The sequence below is a fragment of the Heliangelus exortis genome, chromosome Z (genome assembly GCF_036169615.1).
Source record: "Heliangelus exortis chromosome Z, bHelExo1.hap1, whole genome shotgun sequence".
Classification (NCBI taxonomy): Eukaryota; Metazoa; Chordata; class Aves; order Apodiformes; family Trochilidae; genus Heliangelus; species Heliangelus exortis.
The window spans coordinates 29,147,760-29,161,617 of record NC_092454.1 but is presented as its reverse complement, the minus strand read 5'-3'; the positions used below and the strand labels follow the sequence as shown (position 1 = coordinate 29,161,617).

The following is a 13,858-nucleotide window of genomic DNA, read 5'->3' as shown; positions in this document are numbered from 1 at the left end:
TATCATACTTTGCTTTTTCCAAGACTTTATTTTACTTTTCCAGTAGTATTTTTTTTCTTTTACTTTTCCAGTAATAGCTATCATGAAAAGATGAACAGGGTGGTGGACCACTAAAGCAAATAGCCAGATAGTTTTCTGTACATACAGTATGTACCATAACCACACATACTGACCCAAATCACTAGCCAAAGGAGGAAGGCATTAAGAGAAGTAGCGTATTTATAATTTCTTTTTTCTTCATAAGAAGAGATTCTGCTGCGCTCAAAGTATGTGTCTCTTTTCAGGATTAATTCCTGATACTGCACAGGAACACTGTGAAATAGTGATGTCAAGCAAATTGTATTTGTGACAAAAACAATGGAATTCAAATAAAAGAAGGCAGGGAAATAGCTTAATAAAAATATTTATTAAAAAAAGATCCCATCTACATCATCTGGCTCTACTAAGTAAGCAAAACGCTGAGTGTGACTATGGTAATCAGGATGCAAACAACTAGTACCATGAGCAGAATAATTCGGCAATATTTGGAATGCTTTTTTTCTCTCTCTTTCTTTTTTAACAAGGTATCATACCCGGGAGTATAAATATCCCCCATCCAGAACTGTAGATCATTAGGATTTTCCTAAAAGAAAAATCAGAAAATGAACTCAGTTCCACTCTTTTGCACATCAATCATTAGAACATATCCAGAAGTATTTTGCCTTTCACCAGATAATGATTAATTAGTTTAAACACAACACAAACACAAGAAAATTTCACTTAAACATAGGTTGTTGTTCATCAACAACATCAACGTGCCAGATGCTTCAAATATTCCTCTGGGTAAAATGGAAACCACACATTATGGCCAGGAATCAAATGTAAGACATCAACCATTGAAATGTGATTTAAAACACAGAAGAAACCATGGTGTCTTCTCAAGAAGAGATGTCAATTTATAAACACAGATCTGAGTCCCTTTCCAAAAAATAGAACAGCAAAAAAATCTCACAAAAGTGATCCTAAAAGTCATTCATACCAGCCCACATGCAGGAAGGATCCTGCATACTGTGGATAAGGCCAGGAAAAATGTATGTTATTTGATAATAGAATAATGTTATGAAAAGTTATTAAAGTGTGTATATAGTACTTAAGTACCTTATTTATGGTTCTTCCTTGTATAAATGGGGAAGCAGAGTTGTGAGGTGCTGCAGTTTAAGACTTTCTCTGGTCACAGAGGTCATGTTCTGCAGAACTGAAATTCCTCAAGTCTAACCAGAAACATAGACTCCTTTTCCTGATCAGACTCATGTTAGTGTCATATCTGAACCAGAAAATACATTCATATTTATTTCTGGAATACCACCAAAACAAACAAGTAGGCTGCACAGTGGCTCATTCACTTACCACATGGCTTATAGCAATTCACTTTTCCAAACACAGTGCAACAGCATGTTACCTTTATGTGACTGGCCAAGTCAGAGTGCAGTGAGTGTCTGTCATAGTCTTTCACAGTCCAGGAAGGTGTCTTTTTTTTCTCCTCCCAGTCATAATCCACCTGATTATCAATATACAAGGGGTTGCTTTTGACTGTGGATTTCAAGGTGTTGAGTGTAATGTGTTTCCCAAGGGCTTCATCTGTCATTTCTTGGCTGGCCCCCTTCGTGTCTAAGCCCGGCAGCTCCATGAAATTTCTCTTTTCTCTCTGTAAGGCATAAGTTAGACCAGAAGCTGGCTTTCATCTTCATTTACCTATGATGCAAGCCCTGTTCCAACACCATCATTTGTAATAGAATAGAATTTTTTAAATTACACTTGCAACACTTTCCTGTTCTGTAAAATATTTACAGATGGAGCCCAGCTGTTCACTCTGGGTGGGTTTCTTCCTTTTGGGGAAAGCATGTGGATACAATCTGAACATTAAGCTATTTTGCAAATATTAACTGACATTATATTGCCCACTGAAAGCAAGGTTCTCCTTTAGCAAAACAGTGTTATGGAGAACCTTGGTAGAAGAGGCAGTTCTGATGAAAGCCATGGCTGTATGGGGCTGAAGTAAAGCTGCAAGGACAAAGCAGAATGAAGAACAGTGATAGCAGCTGTGTAAGTGCAGCTGCAATTCTCTCTGTAGGTGTGTGGTTTTGCAGCTTTGTTCATGCTGTTGAATGCTAGACCAGTGTAAGGATGTCAGATGCCCTTCATTCAGCTGAGAGTCCTTAATTCAGGTAGTGTCAGAACTCAGAGTAATTAAATATCTGAGCAGCCTCGCAGCAATAGCAATCATGAAATCCAACCTTTTAGAACAGGGGGGTGGCAAGGGAGGACAGACAACCCTGGTGGGATCACTTTCTTGGAGATATCCCAAGATGCTGCTTAACACATCAGCCTCTTCAAGAGCCATGAAGTTGGTAGTAACCATCTTTTTCAATCAGTACTCTTCAATGCAAGCTGTTCAGCATTTTGGTCCACCACAATCTTCTGTCTCAGAGACTGAATTAATTGGTCACCAATGTGAATAAGATTCTTGAGACACCTGTTTCTGGCAGAACCCTTGCCTCACACTACCACCTATCCCTTATCTCAGAACTGCTTCTACAGGACTGCCACAATATGAATTCAGCTTTCCTCGTCAGCGAACACCACTTCCTCATTAACACCTTTGTCCATAGGAACTTTATGGTGAGACAAGGGGAGCCTTCACCTGACCTGGTGGCCCTGTGGTGGCTATGCTGCAAATGGGGCACACCCCAGCTCTCTTCCACCCTCAGAAATCACAAAGGTGAGGGCAGCTCCTGGTGCCAGACTCCTATCAAGTGAGTGCCCATCATAAACACCTGATCAAGAGGATGAGACCTGAGAAACTTCTTTCCATGAAAGGATGTCTTCCACCCAATATTTCACTTACATTGAGATCACTATTAAGGTGTCATGGGTGTGATGCTGGTATGGGCATGTCCTACTCCTCCTCCTGCACACTCTCTCTGGGAGCTGCTGGGATCCCAGATAAGCCAGTGCGGGTTGCAAAGCTGACAGCAAGGAAGTTACCTGATACCTGTCATCACCTACTTGATGCCTCGGTGCCTGTGCACATGCATAGATGTGTGAGTTGTTCTGGGGCAGTTCAGTGCAGAAGCAAGTGGGAGGACTGGTTTCCTTCAGGAAGGAAAGGTGGAGAAAACAAGAGTCTTTGTCTGTGAAACCCTAGGAGGAAACATTATGCTGGCATTTTTATCACTAAATCACGCACAAGTGACTAAGCATGTTTCCCATCAAAAATTACAATTGGTAAGTGCATGAGTTCTCAGTGCCCTCTCAGTCCCCCTATTAGTACATAATTTCTATATGTCATTCCTTAGCCTTGGTAGATCCCCTGACAGTATTACTCTTTGCATTGTAGCTCCAGCTGGCACTTTAAGCCCTCTGGGTTATACTGGATAGATTTCAGCTGAGCTGGTTCTTTTAACTGTACTTTTTTCTGACTGAATTATTTAATATTATTTTATTTTATTTTACTTTTTAATTTTATCTTACGTATTTCTTATTGGAAAGTTTGTCATTGACTATAATGATACTTCCCTCAGGCTTGCTAGAGAGCTGAATTTGGAGCACATTTTGTTAAGGAATGCAAACTGGGTCATCAGGGAATGCTCAGTCTCCTTAGGCCAAAATGTGAAAAGAATGGAACTTGACAGTAATTTATAAAGCTGTTTTAAATAAAATGCTATAAAACTTGGAGTAGATGGCATGATGCAAACTTTACTCATAGAGAGAGTGCTTTGTGGCAAAATTTTTTGCCTCTTCCATCTGCACTACCTTCCCTTTCATGGACATAAGCATGTCATAGCCTGGAGCAGAGGTAGAGAGGGAATAGGACACAAGGGGCACTAAGGTTTTACTGTGAGAACTAGGCTGTAACTTGGGTAGGATGTAGTTGGTGGGAGTGTTAGAGAACAGACATTGAAGTGCCAAGTTAATTGGGAGAATATACTGAACTGCAGGCAAATGCTTGGTTTCGAAACTTGTCCAGTAGTTATGGCCAAGAAACGAGTTAGGGAAAAGAGAAGCCTGAAACACATTTAAAAAAAACCCCAAACTCTTTAGGTCCAAGAGATAATACAGAGAAATACGAAGAATATTGCATGAAATGTATGAGGAAACAGAAGATTAGATAATAGTTAGATAATGCTAGTATTAATCATAGCAAAAAATGGAAATATTTTCTTTTAAGATTCAAAATATCTCCCTAGATTTTTCGAAGGCTTCTATGTTATGATTCTGAATAATGAAGGAAATATTCAAAGAAAGAGAAAAGTACTGTAAACTTAGCTACTTATATGCATTACAGAATTTACACAATATACACTGTGTACTAGAAGCTAGTGTGAAAGAGGGTGGAACTGATGAAATCAAAGGCAATTTTACTATTCTCTGAATGGAAGGAGGGAATAAATTTTAAAAGCAGCAATAATTATGTAAAACTCTTAAGAAACCATAATTGAAATGTGCTGAGGAAATACTGATTTAACAACATTAAAAATTCTCAACTCTGAAAACTCATAACTATATTTCATGGACATAGAGCTTATGATCAAGAATTTGTGTTTCACTGGGATATATAATTTGTGTTATATAATTTGTGTTTCACTGGGAACAATTCGTCCCACCTTGACAGACCCAGAAAGCTGTCTTGTACAAAAAGGAAGGCTCTGTACAAACTATAGAGATCTATAAAGATTCAATATTAGTTCCATCTTTGACACAGTGCTTACTTCATGGGTTTTTCTTGCTATTTCATAATACAAATTATGCATATAGAATCATCGAATCACAGAATAGGATCAGCTGGGTTGGAAAGGACCTCTGGGATCATCAAGTCCAACCCCTGACCCACTACCAGACCATGGTACTGACACACCCAGCCTTACCTTAAGAGGGTACACTCTGAAACAGACTTCTGAATAGGCCGCAATCTGTCCTCCAGAAATCCATCTTAGAGTTTTTATTGTTGGCCATCCTTGCATCCCTGACTATTGAAAACCCTGTTATTTCATGGTCATTGTGCCCCAGACGGCCTCTGACCACTACATCTCCCACCAGCCCCTCTCTGGTTGTGAACAGAAGGTCTAGTGGGGCCCCATCCCTGGTGGGCTCATCTACCATCTGGAGCAGGAAATTATACTCTCCATGCTCTAGACTGCCTCTTCTCTGCTGTGTGGAGTTCCCAGCAGACATCCGGCAGGTTAAAGTCACCCAAAAGAAAAAGGGCTTGCAATTTGGAGACATCTGCCAGCTGCCTGTAGAATAATTCATCACTCTTATTGTCCTGGTTGGGTAAGGTCTATCAGCCTTGTTGGCCTTCCCCCTGATTTTGACCCACAGGCACTCAAGCTCATTGTTACTGACCCCAGGTTCTACAGAGCCAAGAGACTCTCTAACATACAGAGCCACCCCTCTACCTCTCCTACCTTGTCTGTCCCTTCTGAGGAGATTGTAGCCATCCATGGCAGCACTCCAGTCATGTGAGTCATCCCACCACGTTTCTGTGATGGTGACTGCATCAGAGCTTTCCTGCTGCACGATGGCTTCCAGCTCATTTGTTACTCATACTGCGTGCATTGCTGTACGTGCACTTGAGTTGCAATAATATATATAGGTATATTATAATATATAATTAAAATTATAAATGTATTTGTACTGCTAGGAAACATTTTAATCTCATTTTTACCTTTACTTCATGTATTTGATCCTTCTGTTGTCATTGTTAGCACTGGAACTTTCTGAGAGCCTAAGCATTCTTTCCTCAGTCTGGGATGTGAGACATCAAGCTAATCAACCACCAAAACCAGGTCACCAATAATTAAGAGTAGGCCTTGGTCTTAAGCCCATCTACCTGAAAGAAGAGATCAAAGGAACACCTAAAATGTCAAGAAATTTACTTCCTGGAAGTCAAGTTTTTCTTCTCCCTCTGCCCAACAGAGTTAATTCCTCTTGTCCATGGCCAGCCACAGTCTCCAGCTGAAGCTGGTGGAGCTACACATTGAAAATGAAAAATGCTGTTGATGGGCAGCTACACAAGCTTTTAACCAAGGAAGTCTTTAATAAACTTAAGGCCACCAGATACTACAGGATTTGTTTACAACAAAGTCCTAAATCCTAATGTCAGTGGAGGTAAGAGGGTAAGAGGGTGATGATTATATTTGCATATTGTTTAATAGCACTGTGAAAGCTTTGTAACAAATCTTGGAGGACTCTCCCAGCAACTGGAAGGGCATTTTTGTGATGTACAGATGTGTTGCTACAGACAAAAGGTCTGACAGAAGAAAAAAGCTGCTAGGTAGTACCCAAGAAGCCTTGTGTTAGTTGTAACAACTCTATTGCTGGGCATTTGCTCAATAAAAACAGGCTCACTGATCAGAATAAATAATTATCAGCTCTTCAAAATTTCCTGAAAAAATCTGATCTCATAGTGGATGCTGTGAAAAGCAATCAGAAAGTGAGGTGTAATCAAGGGTAGGTTAGCAGACCTAAGTGAGAGTAGGACACACAGCTGACATCAAGGATTCCTGAGAAGGCAAACTTTCTTAATGAAGGAACTGAAGGGGACTGGAATTGCTTGTCAGAGATATATAGCATCATAGAATCATAGTTGGAAGGGGCCCATTAGGATCATCAAGTCCAACTCCTTTCCCTTTTTAGGACACACCCAGAATCACACCGTGTGCCTGAGAGCATCATGCAAATGTTTTTTAAACTCAGACAGGCTTGGCTCTGTGACCACTTCCCAGGGGAGCTTGTTCCAGCGCTTGACTGCCCCCTAGGTGAAAAACCTTTTCTTGCTATTTAACCCAAACCTCCCCTGAATCAGCTTTCTGCCATTCCCCTGCGTCCTGCCTTTGGTCACAGGAGTGAAGAGATCAGTACCTGCCCAATTTCTTCCCCTCATGAGGAAGCCTTAGGCTGCAATGGTGCCACCCCTCAGCCTCCTTTTTTCCAAGCTTAACAATAAAAGTGAGCTCAGCTGCTCCTCATAAGTCGTCTCTTCCAGAACTTTCCCCATCCTCATGGCTCTCCTTTGGCAATATCAATAGCTTGATATTTTTTTCATATTGTGGTGCCCAAAATTGCATGCAGTACTCAAAGTGATATATGTCATGACCAGGTACTACAAAGCAATCTGGGACGCCGCCTGACGTGTATAGGAAGGAGATCAGAAAATCATGAACACTTAGGCAGAAATGACAGGAATATTCAGAGAAAAAGAGGCATTTACATTGACTATTTTAATTTTGCAGCATATACACTAATCAGGAAAGCTGTTTCAGTTTACCTGAAACTGAAGAGAAAAGTAAGGAGAATGAGCAGCAACTTTTTAATTAGCTGCTTTTTATACTGGAAATGAATTTTGAAATATATAGGTGGAGAAAACATATAAGTGATTATGTGTACTTGAATTACAGTGATTGCCAAATAAAGGTATGGAAGAGGCACAAATATGCCACTGATAAATCATTTCCCACAGGGATGCCATAATAGTAATAATAATTTCTGAAAACATCTGAAGAGGCAATTGAGGTTACTCTCAAGTTTTCATGACATGTATGTAAGTCATGCACATTTGTTCTGAAATAAATTCTCTCTTGCCACTCCCAGCCTTCCCAATTTGTTTTCTGAATTAACTGATCTTGAATCCCATTAACTCTTTGATCTTAATGAAAAACATGCTATTCATGCACCATTAGTTCTCCACCTGTGTCATCTTGTTTATTCTAATGTCTGAAAATCATCAGTTCTTTACCTTTATTTGATTGCCAGCAAAAGGCAAAAAATGAGGCAAACTCATAAGGGAGGGAAAATACAGCACTATGAATCATACCTGGACAGACTGAAAGCTTTAATTCACTAATGACTACACTTTGTAAGAATAGGTTGTGCCCTAGGTTTAACATTTATAAAACATACCACATTGAAATCTACATTTCTGGAAGCATAGTGAGCAAAGACATTTCCTTTGAAATTACCATCCCAGAACTGGGAGCAGAGTTCCAGGAAAACCTTCTCAGTGGTGGTGACGGGCAGAGCACAAGTTGAAAAAGCACAGGTTCTTCACACATTTTCAATCCTCCCCCAGTTCTGCAGCTCTGGCTTGATGACAGTGTGTCTTGTTAAATGACAATGGGGAGAAGCATCCCTGCTGCAGAGGAGGCTCTGTGTGTGGTTGCTCCCCTTCTACACAAAAGACCAGCTAAGCTGGGGTGGGGATTGAGGCCAGCATTTCACCATACCCATTGTTTGGGATTTTACAGGCCCCTCCCCTTGGTTAGGGATCTCTGCATAAAAGAAAATGGGTGACCATGAATGCCCATCTTCCAGCTCTCCTTGGGGAACTGCCAGCACAAATTATACAACATGAGAAGATGTGGCTGGAGGCACTGGGGCAGGCAGAGGGAAGGGTGTCTGGGGTGGAGAAGAGGCATGGGAAGGTAAGGAGAGGTCATGGAAGCAAATGTCAGGAGAAGGAGGACTTTTGCATGTGGACAAGGACTGAAATGGATTTACGGAGGGAAAGGGCTTGGGAAGCTGATGGGAAGAAATATCTGAGACAGGAGAAGTAGAACTGCAAGTGATGGGACACTGTAGGGATCTTCTCCCCAGCCACCTGCCCCCTTACCACCCTGTTGATATTTATTTGGCTCCCACTCCTCGTTACTCTGTGGAATTCGACCCTCACCCTAAGGCCATGGGAATGCAGACCCTTCTCCATTGCTTTAAATGCTTATGTGTGTCTCCATCACTTGACAAGAACCAGACCTTGGAGCTTTTGCTAATGCCATGGGTGGGGAAAGGCAAGGAGCTCCCCAGGCAGTAGGAAAGGCATGATGTGGAGCAGCAAGTGGGGCCAAGAGGGGTGTAAGTTGCTGCAGCATGCTGTTGATCTAGACACGAATGTCTCCTTCATCCAGTAGGTCCAGGAGCCCTACTAGGCAGCACACACATTTTTTACCATGAAACTGCTACTATCTTTGTTTTACAACTTGAATAAATAGTATGTTTAACACTTCCAGCAGCTGTCAGCCAGGGTAACAGGAAAGCTGAAGTAGAATGAGAACAACAAAGCAAAATAAAGAGGAAGCTACAGTGAACTATAAGCTTGTGAGACACTAGCAATAATATCTGATCCTCTCTCTAATATGCCTTTTCATGAGGTTTGAGGGATATGACCTAACTTGCAGACTTAGGTCTTGGTTTGTTTGTTGTTTTTTTTTTCCTTTTTCTTATTTCTTTGGAGAGCACATTCCATTTGCTCTTTTAGAACAATTAATTAGTATATTACATCAGCAGACTAGAAAATGCTATGAAAATTTCACAGTGAGGATAATGTACTCAAATTAAGTCAGCAGACTGCCCTGAAGACAGTAAATGTTCTCTTGGAGCCTGATCCTCACTGGAGTCAAAGGGAAAACTTACAGGCATATTAGCGATGCAGATTCAGAGATACAGGAAGCTGAATCCACAGGTGAAGTCTCAACCTCAAGTCATTTCAAGGTAGAAAAATCAGGAATAAAACTTAAGCCTCTTTTAGACCTCACCTGTGAATAGATCTTGTTGTGCCACTGCTGCACTCCAGGTAAAGCTGCTTCTGGTAATTTTGCCAGGCTGATTTGTAGAAAGGCAGATTTTTTCTCTAAAGACTTCACCTCCAGTTGCAGGAATTTATCAGGATGGTTGTTGTTTGGCAAACTAGAGAAGTCCATGTTTCTGTGCTGTACAGTAATAATGAAACCAGTCCCAGCTTCTGCTTCCTGACTGTGCAGACTCTTTCTATTATTAATGCCGTGAAGAAGGATACAACAGTTAACTGAAACTGTATCTGACCCCTGTCTGGTGTCAGGCTCACTTACATCATCTGCCAATAATAAAAGTTTGTTCAGAATCAGCAGGGAAGACAGGGCACTTTTCTGTAAGTTCGTAGCTTAAGTTTTCAAGCTGAGTGTCTATTTTTGATAGTTACGTATCTGCTCACTGAAGGTAACAGAGTACCACTGAGTAGTAGATGCATGAGACACTTAAATGCACACCTGAACTTCCTCAAGTGACCTGCCAAAAATGTCAAGCTGACAATACTTCAAAGTAAGCTTTTTTTCCCCCAGAAAACTAGAAGCAGCTCTCGGTGCAAAGCAAGTCCTCTTTTTCTGTGGCAGTACTAGGAGGCTCAATTGTACTGTGTGGGTCAGTACCACTTACCGTGACAGTAGTGACACGCACTTCTTTGGGTTCAGGGGTTTCTTTCACAGTTAATTCTTCTTGACCCTGGGAAATACTATATTCTTTCAAATATTTGATAATAGAAGTTTTCAGGGAATTGATTCTGCCATTCAACTGAACAGAATAAACTCTTAATGATTTGAATGACAGTAGCCTCAGACCTTTTGCTTTTATAATTTCATTTTGAGATTTGGTATTTTCATCATCATTTTGTCTTAAGTTCTTTTGACTTTCAGCTAATGAAATTCCCCTACTCATCATGGCCATTTCTTACAGCCAGCAAACATATTCTCCTCACTTCTGTTTTAACCTTTTCTTTTCCTAACCCCTCTTTTTCTATATTTCCACAGAGGATAGGCCTTTGAAAGTTCATTGTCTGAAATCCAGGAAATCTTACTTTGGGCCAAATCACTACTGAGAATTAAGCTATAATGAAAATTTCAGCCTTGTATTTAGACCAGAGAATCAGACCAATCTATTTTCCTTACAGAAGACTGATAAAATTTAAAAATAAAATAAAACCTGTAAGCTTTTAAAATATTACTAATGCAATAACCTAATGTAACGTTAGCACTTTGATATAAACATTAGTTAAATCCCTTATCTATTTAGAAAACTCATTATTTTTATTGCAAATACTGGCAATTATTTTACAGTACACCTGTTAAAAATTATTATTCTGTCAGCTTTCAAGTAGATACTCAGAATATTTGAGCAGTCACAGAAGAGGAACCAGTGACCATGTTTTTGCATTTGCTTGCGTGCTTCTGGGGAACCTACTGTTAACATTTAGAATTATTTATCCCCAGTGTAATGACGCCCTGAAACCTTTACAGGGCACCCTAAGGGACTGCCATGAAGCTGCTGTTTTAGCCTTACTATGACATGTAGTTTCCCTTTTCTCCTGTGCAGAACCACAACAATAAAAATTTGTGTTCTATAATAGCTGGAAATATATAACCATGCCTTCTTTAACAAATGTAACCTTTCGCATGCCTCTTAACATGGGATTCTTCTGTGCTACTGCACCATATGATGTGGTGTCTGTGTGAACTCACCTACCCCACTTTTTTATTAAGCACAACCTAAGAACATAAAAAACATTTTACTTGATTAGACACCCTAAGCCTAGGATCTAACACTGTGTTTGAAAAAGTCAAGAAGAGACTCTGAACACCTGGTTCCTTTCTGCAGTTTGTTGTTCTTTTACTTTCCCAGAAAATACACAAATTTTCGTATTACAGTGTCTCTTCCCAGGCCTTTTACTATGTATCTGTGAACTAGATGACCCTGAATTTGCCTAATTGCTTTCAAACCTCTTTGTACTAGCTCCCCAAGAAGCAAGCCACCTGTCTAAAGTGGTTACTTTCATGTGTTTTATGTTCCAAAGGTAGGAATAGCATCACAATCTGCCAGTCCTCTGGCAGAGTGGCTGTTTGAAAGAACAATTTATGCACCATGGCAAGCAGTCCTGCTATTTCCCATTTGTATTCTTTCAGGAATCTCACATGATGGCCAGCTTAGATACCTGTCACACCTATTTGATCTTACATTCTCATATGTTTTCTTCGACTTGAGATAGTTTCTCTGGTATCTGTCCTGTAAGAACCAAGTAAGGTATGAGAACCCTTGCAACATTTTAGCAGGAAAGGGTAACACAAAAAAAATCACTGAACTTCCCTTTCACATCTCCACTGTCCCCAAGTATCCCTTACACACCTGTGCTATCACTTGGCTCCACTGACATCCTAACTGGCTTCCTGCTTTTATTGTATTTTAATTCCTTTTTACTATTAGATTTAGCATCTTTTCTACAGAGCTCAGAAAGGACTTGCTATTCTTAATTTCTGCTCTTAATTTTCAGTTTACAATTGACCTGCTAGACTTTAAGATCTCCTCATTCAGGCAAACTTTTAAATATTTAATATATTTTTAGAAGTAAAAAATGGCTGCTTCTCTTGTGAGTGAAGACATCAGTGATGTCTTCAAAAGGTCTGAGGATACTGTCAGTGAAAATCAAATGAAAAAAACCACAAATAACCAAGACCTAAACCACATCCTCCATAAAAAGCAGGAAGTTATCTCCAGAATAAATTAAAATGACAGTTATTTTTTTATTATATGAAAGGTATGAGATGCAGCATATTTGTAGCCAACAAACATCTATCTGGGAAAAAGTAAGCCCACAGTGCACCAGCTTAGCACGAGCCCTGTACACAGCTAAATCCCACTTTGTCCAACCAAATAGAGTGCAAGTGTGATTTAATTAGCAGAGAGGCCAACTTTAACCCTTGTGAGCTGGAGTGAATTTCATGTTTAGCTCTCAGCCCAACTTGACTGATGTGACATTTGTCACCTGAAGTTTTACATAATCATTAGGCTGGAAGGAAAACATATTAATGCAGAGGAATTGCAGGTGAAAAAGAAAGACCAAATCCAAAAAGTAAACTTGGGTGGGAATGTCTACAAGAGCAGAAGGCTGTTGCTTCCCTGAACACAGCTGGAAAGTGCTGCCTGCTGCCATGAGGGGCTGTGGCAGACCTCTGCAGGGCAGACAGAAGAACACATATCACCCAGCATGCTATAGGCTAAGCACTTTTTCAAAACATTCTTAATTTTTTCTAACAAAACAGGTATTTTGGTCTGTGCTGCATAACGGGTGTAGAGAGGCAGTAACATAAACTTGTTTCAAAAGCCATGCAGAGAATGAAGAAGGTTTTTTGCTATATGGACACAAAAGTGCTTCCCAATGATTTATACACATCTAATTAGTATCTTTGTACTACTGATGCTGAAGGAAACAAGGCCAGAGCTATCAGCATTATAATATCATCTTTCTACTTACAGCATTAAAAAGAATGTCATTTTACTGTTCCATTCCTAGTTCCCATCGAAAAGTTTTTTCTTTATGATGCTGTAGAAAAGTGATGGGAGGATGATTTCAACATAAGCCACTTGTGTTTTCAACAGGTAGAGCTAAAATGTACTTACCTATTTTTTCAGAGAAATCCAACAATTTTGTAGTAGCATATTCAGAAGCAGCAGAGCAAAGTATTCAAAATTGTGTGGATTATATCACTGGCTGATAAAGGAGTGTCCTCTGGCCCCTAGTCTGAAGCCATCTTTCCTTCAACTCTCTTTTTAGTTATTGTTGTTTTAGTTATTTAAGTGAGTGCAGGAGTATTTGCAGGACTGAGTACTAGGTAATTAAGAAGAAAATTTAAGGTAATTATTACTTCTTTTGCCTGCCAAAAACAATGCTGACATTAGACCTTCAAATGTGTCTGTGATATTAAGGATTTATGCCAAGCAGCAACAGAAGTGTCTGTGAACTGAAACTTTTTAATTACATCAAATATATTTTTACATTCAATGATGTAATTTTTCTTCCTTATTACTTAAAACCAGAAAATAATTTACTTAAAATAATAATAATAATTTACTTAAATAATAATAATTTACTTAAAATAATATATAACACATCATAAAGCTGCAGTTTTTAAATGCACAGCAGTTAAGATGCCAACCCAAACATTCTGACAATACAACTATTTGAAAGCACATATATTGATTTCAAAGTAATTAAAACTGCAGCTAAGTATTCTTCATGGGTAGA

General features: G+C 39.7%; 1 protein-coding gene across 1 annotated transcript; it reads right to left on the bottom strand.

Moving 5' to 3' along the window:
- Positions 1-442: 442 nt before the first annotated feature.
- MINAR2 (membrane integral NOTCH2 associated receptor 2) lies at positions 443-9,785 on the bottom strand. The gene is made up of 3 exons (XM_071730414.1): positions 9,567-9,785; positions 1,439-1,684; positions 443-622 (listed from the first exon to the last, which is right to left on the bottom strand). Exons 1-3 carry the CDS (start codon positions 9,729-9,731, stop codon positions 443-445), a joined length of 591 nt encoding a protein of 196 aa, XP_071586515.1. The 5' UTR covers positions 9,732-9,785.
- Positions 9,786-13,858: the final 4,073 nt, after the last annotated feature.

Excerpts from the sequence above, each read along its gene's own strand:
- MINAR2 (XM_071730414.1), bottom strand. The coding sequence starts at position 9,731 with ATGGACTTCTCTAGTTTGCCAAACAACAACCATCCTGATAAATTCCTG. Across the intron at positions 1,685-9,566 it reads ACAACAAGATCTATTCACAG|AGAGAAAAGAGAAATTTCAT; the intron begins GTGAGGTCTAAA and ends TATGCCTTACAG. Across the intron at positions 623-1,438 it reads ACTTGGCCAGTCACATAAAG|GAAAATCCTAATGATCTACA; the intron begins GTAACATGCTGT and ends TTTTTCTTTTAG.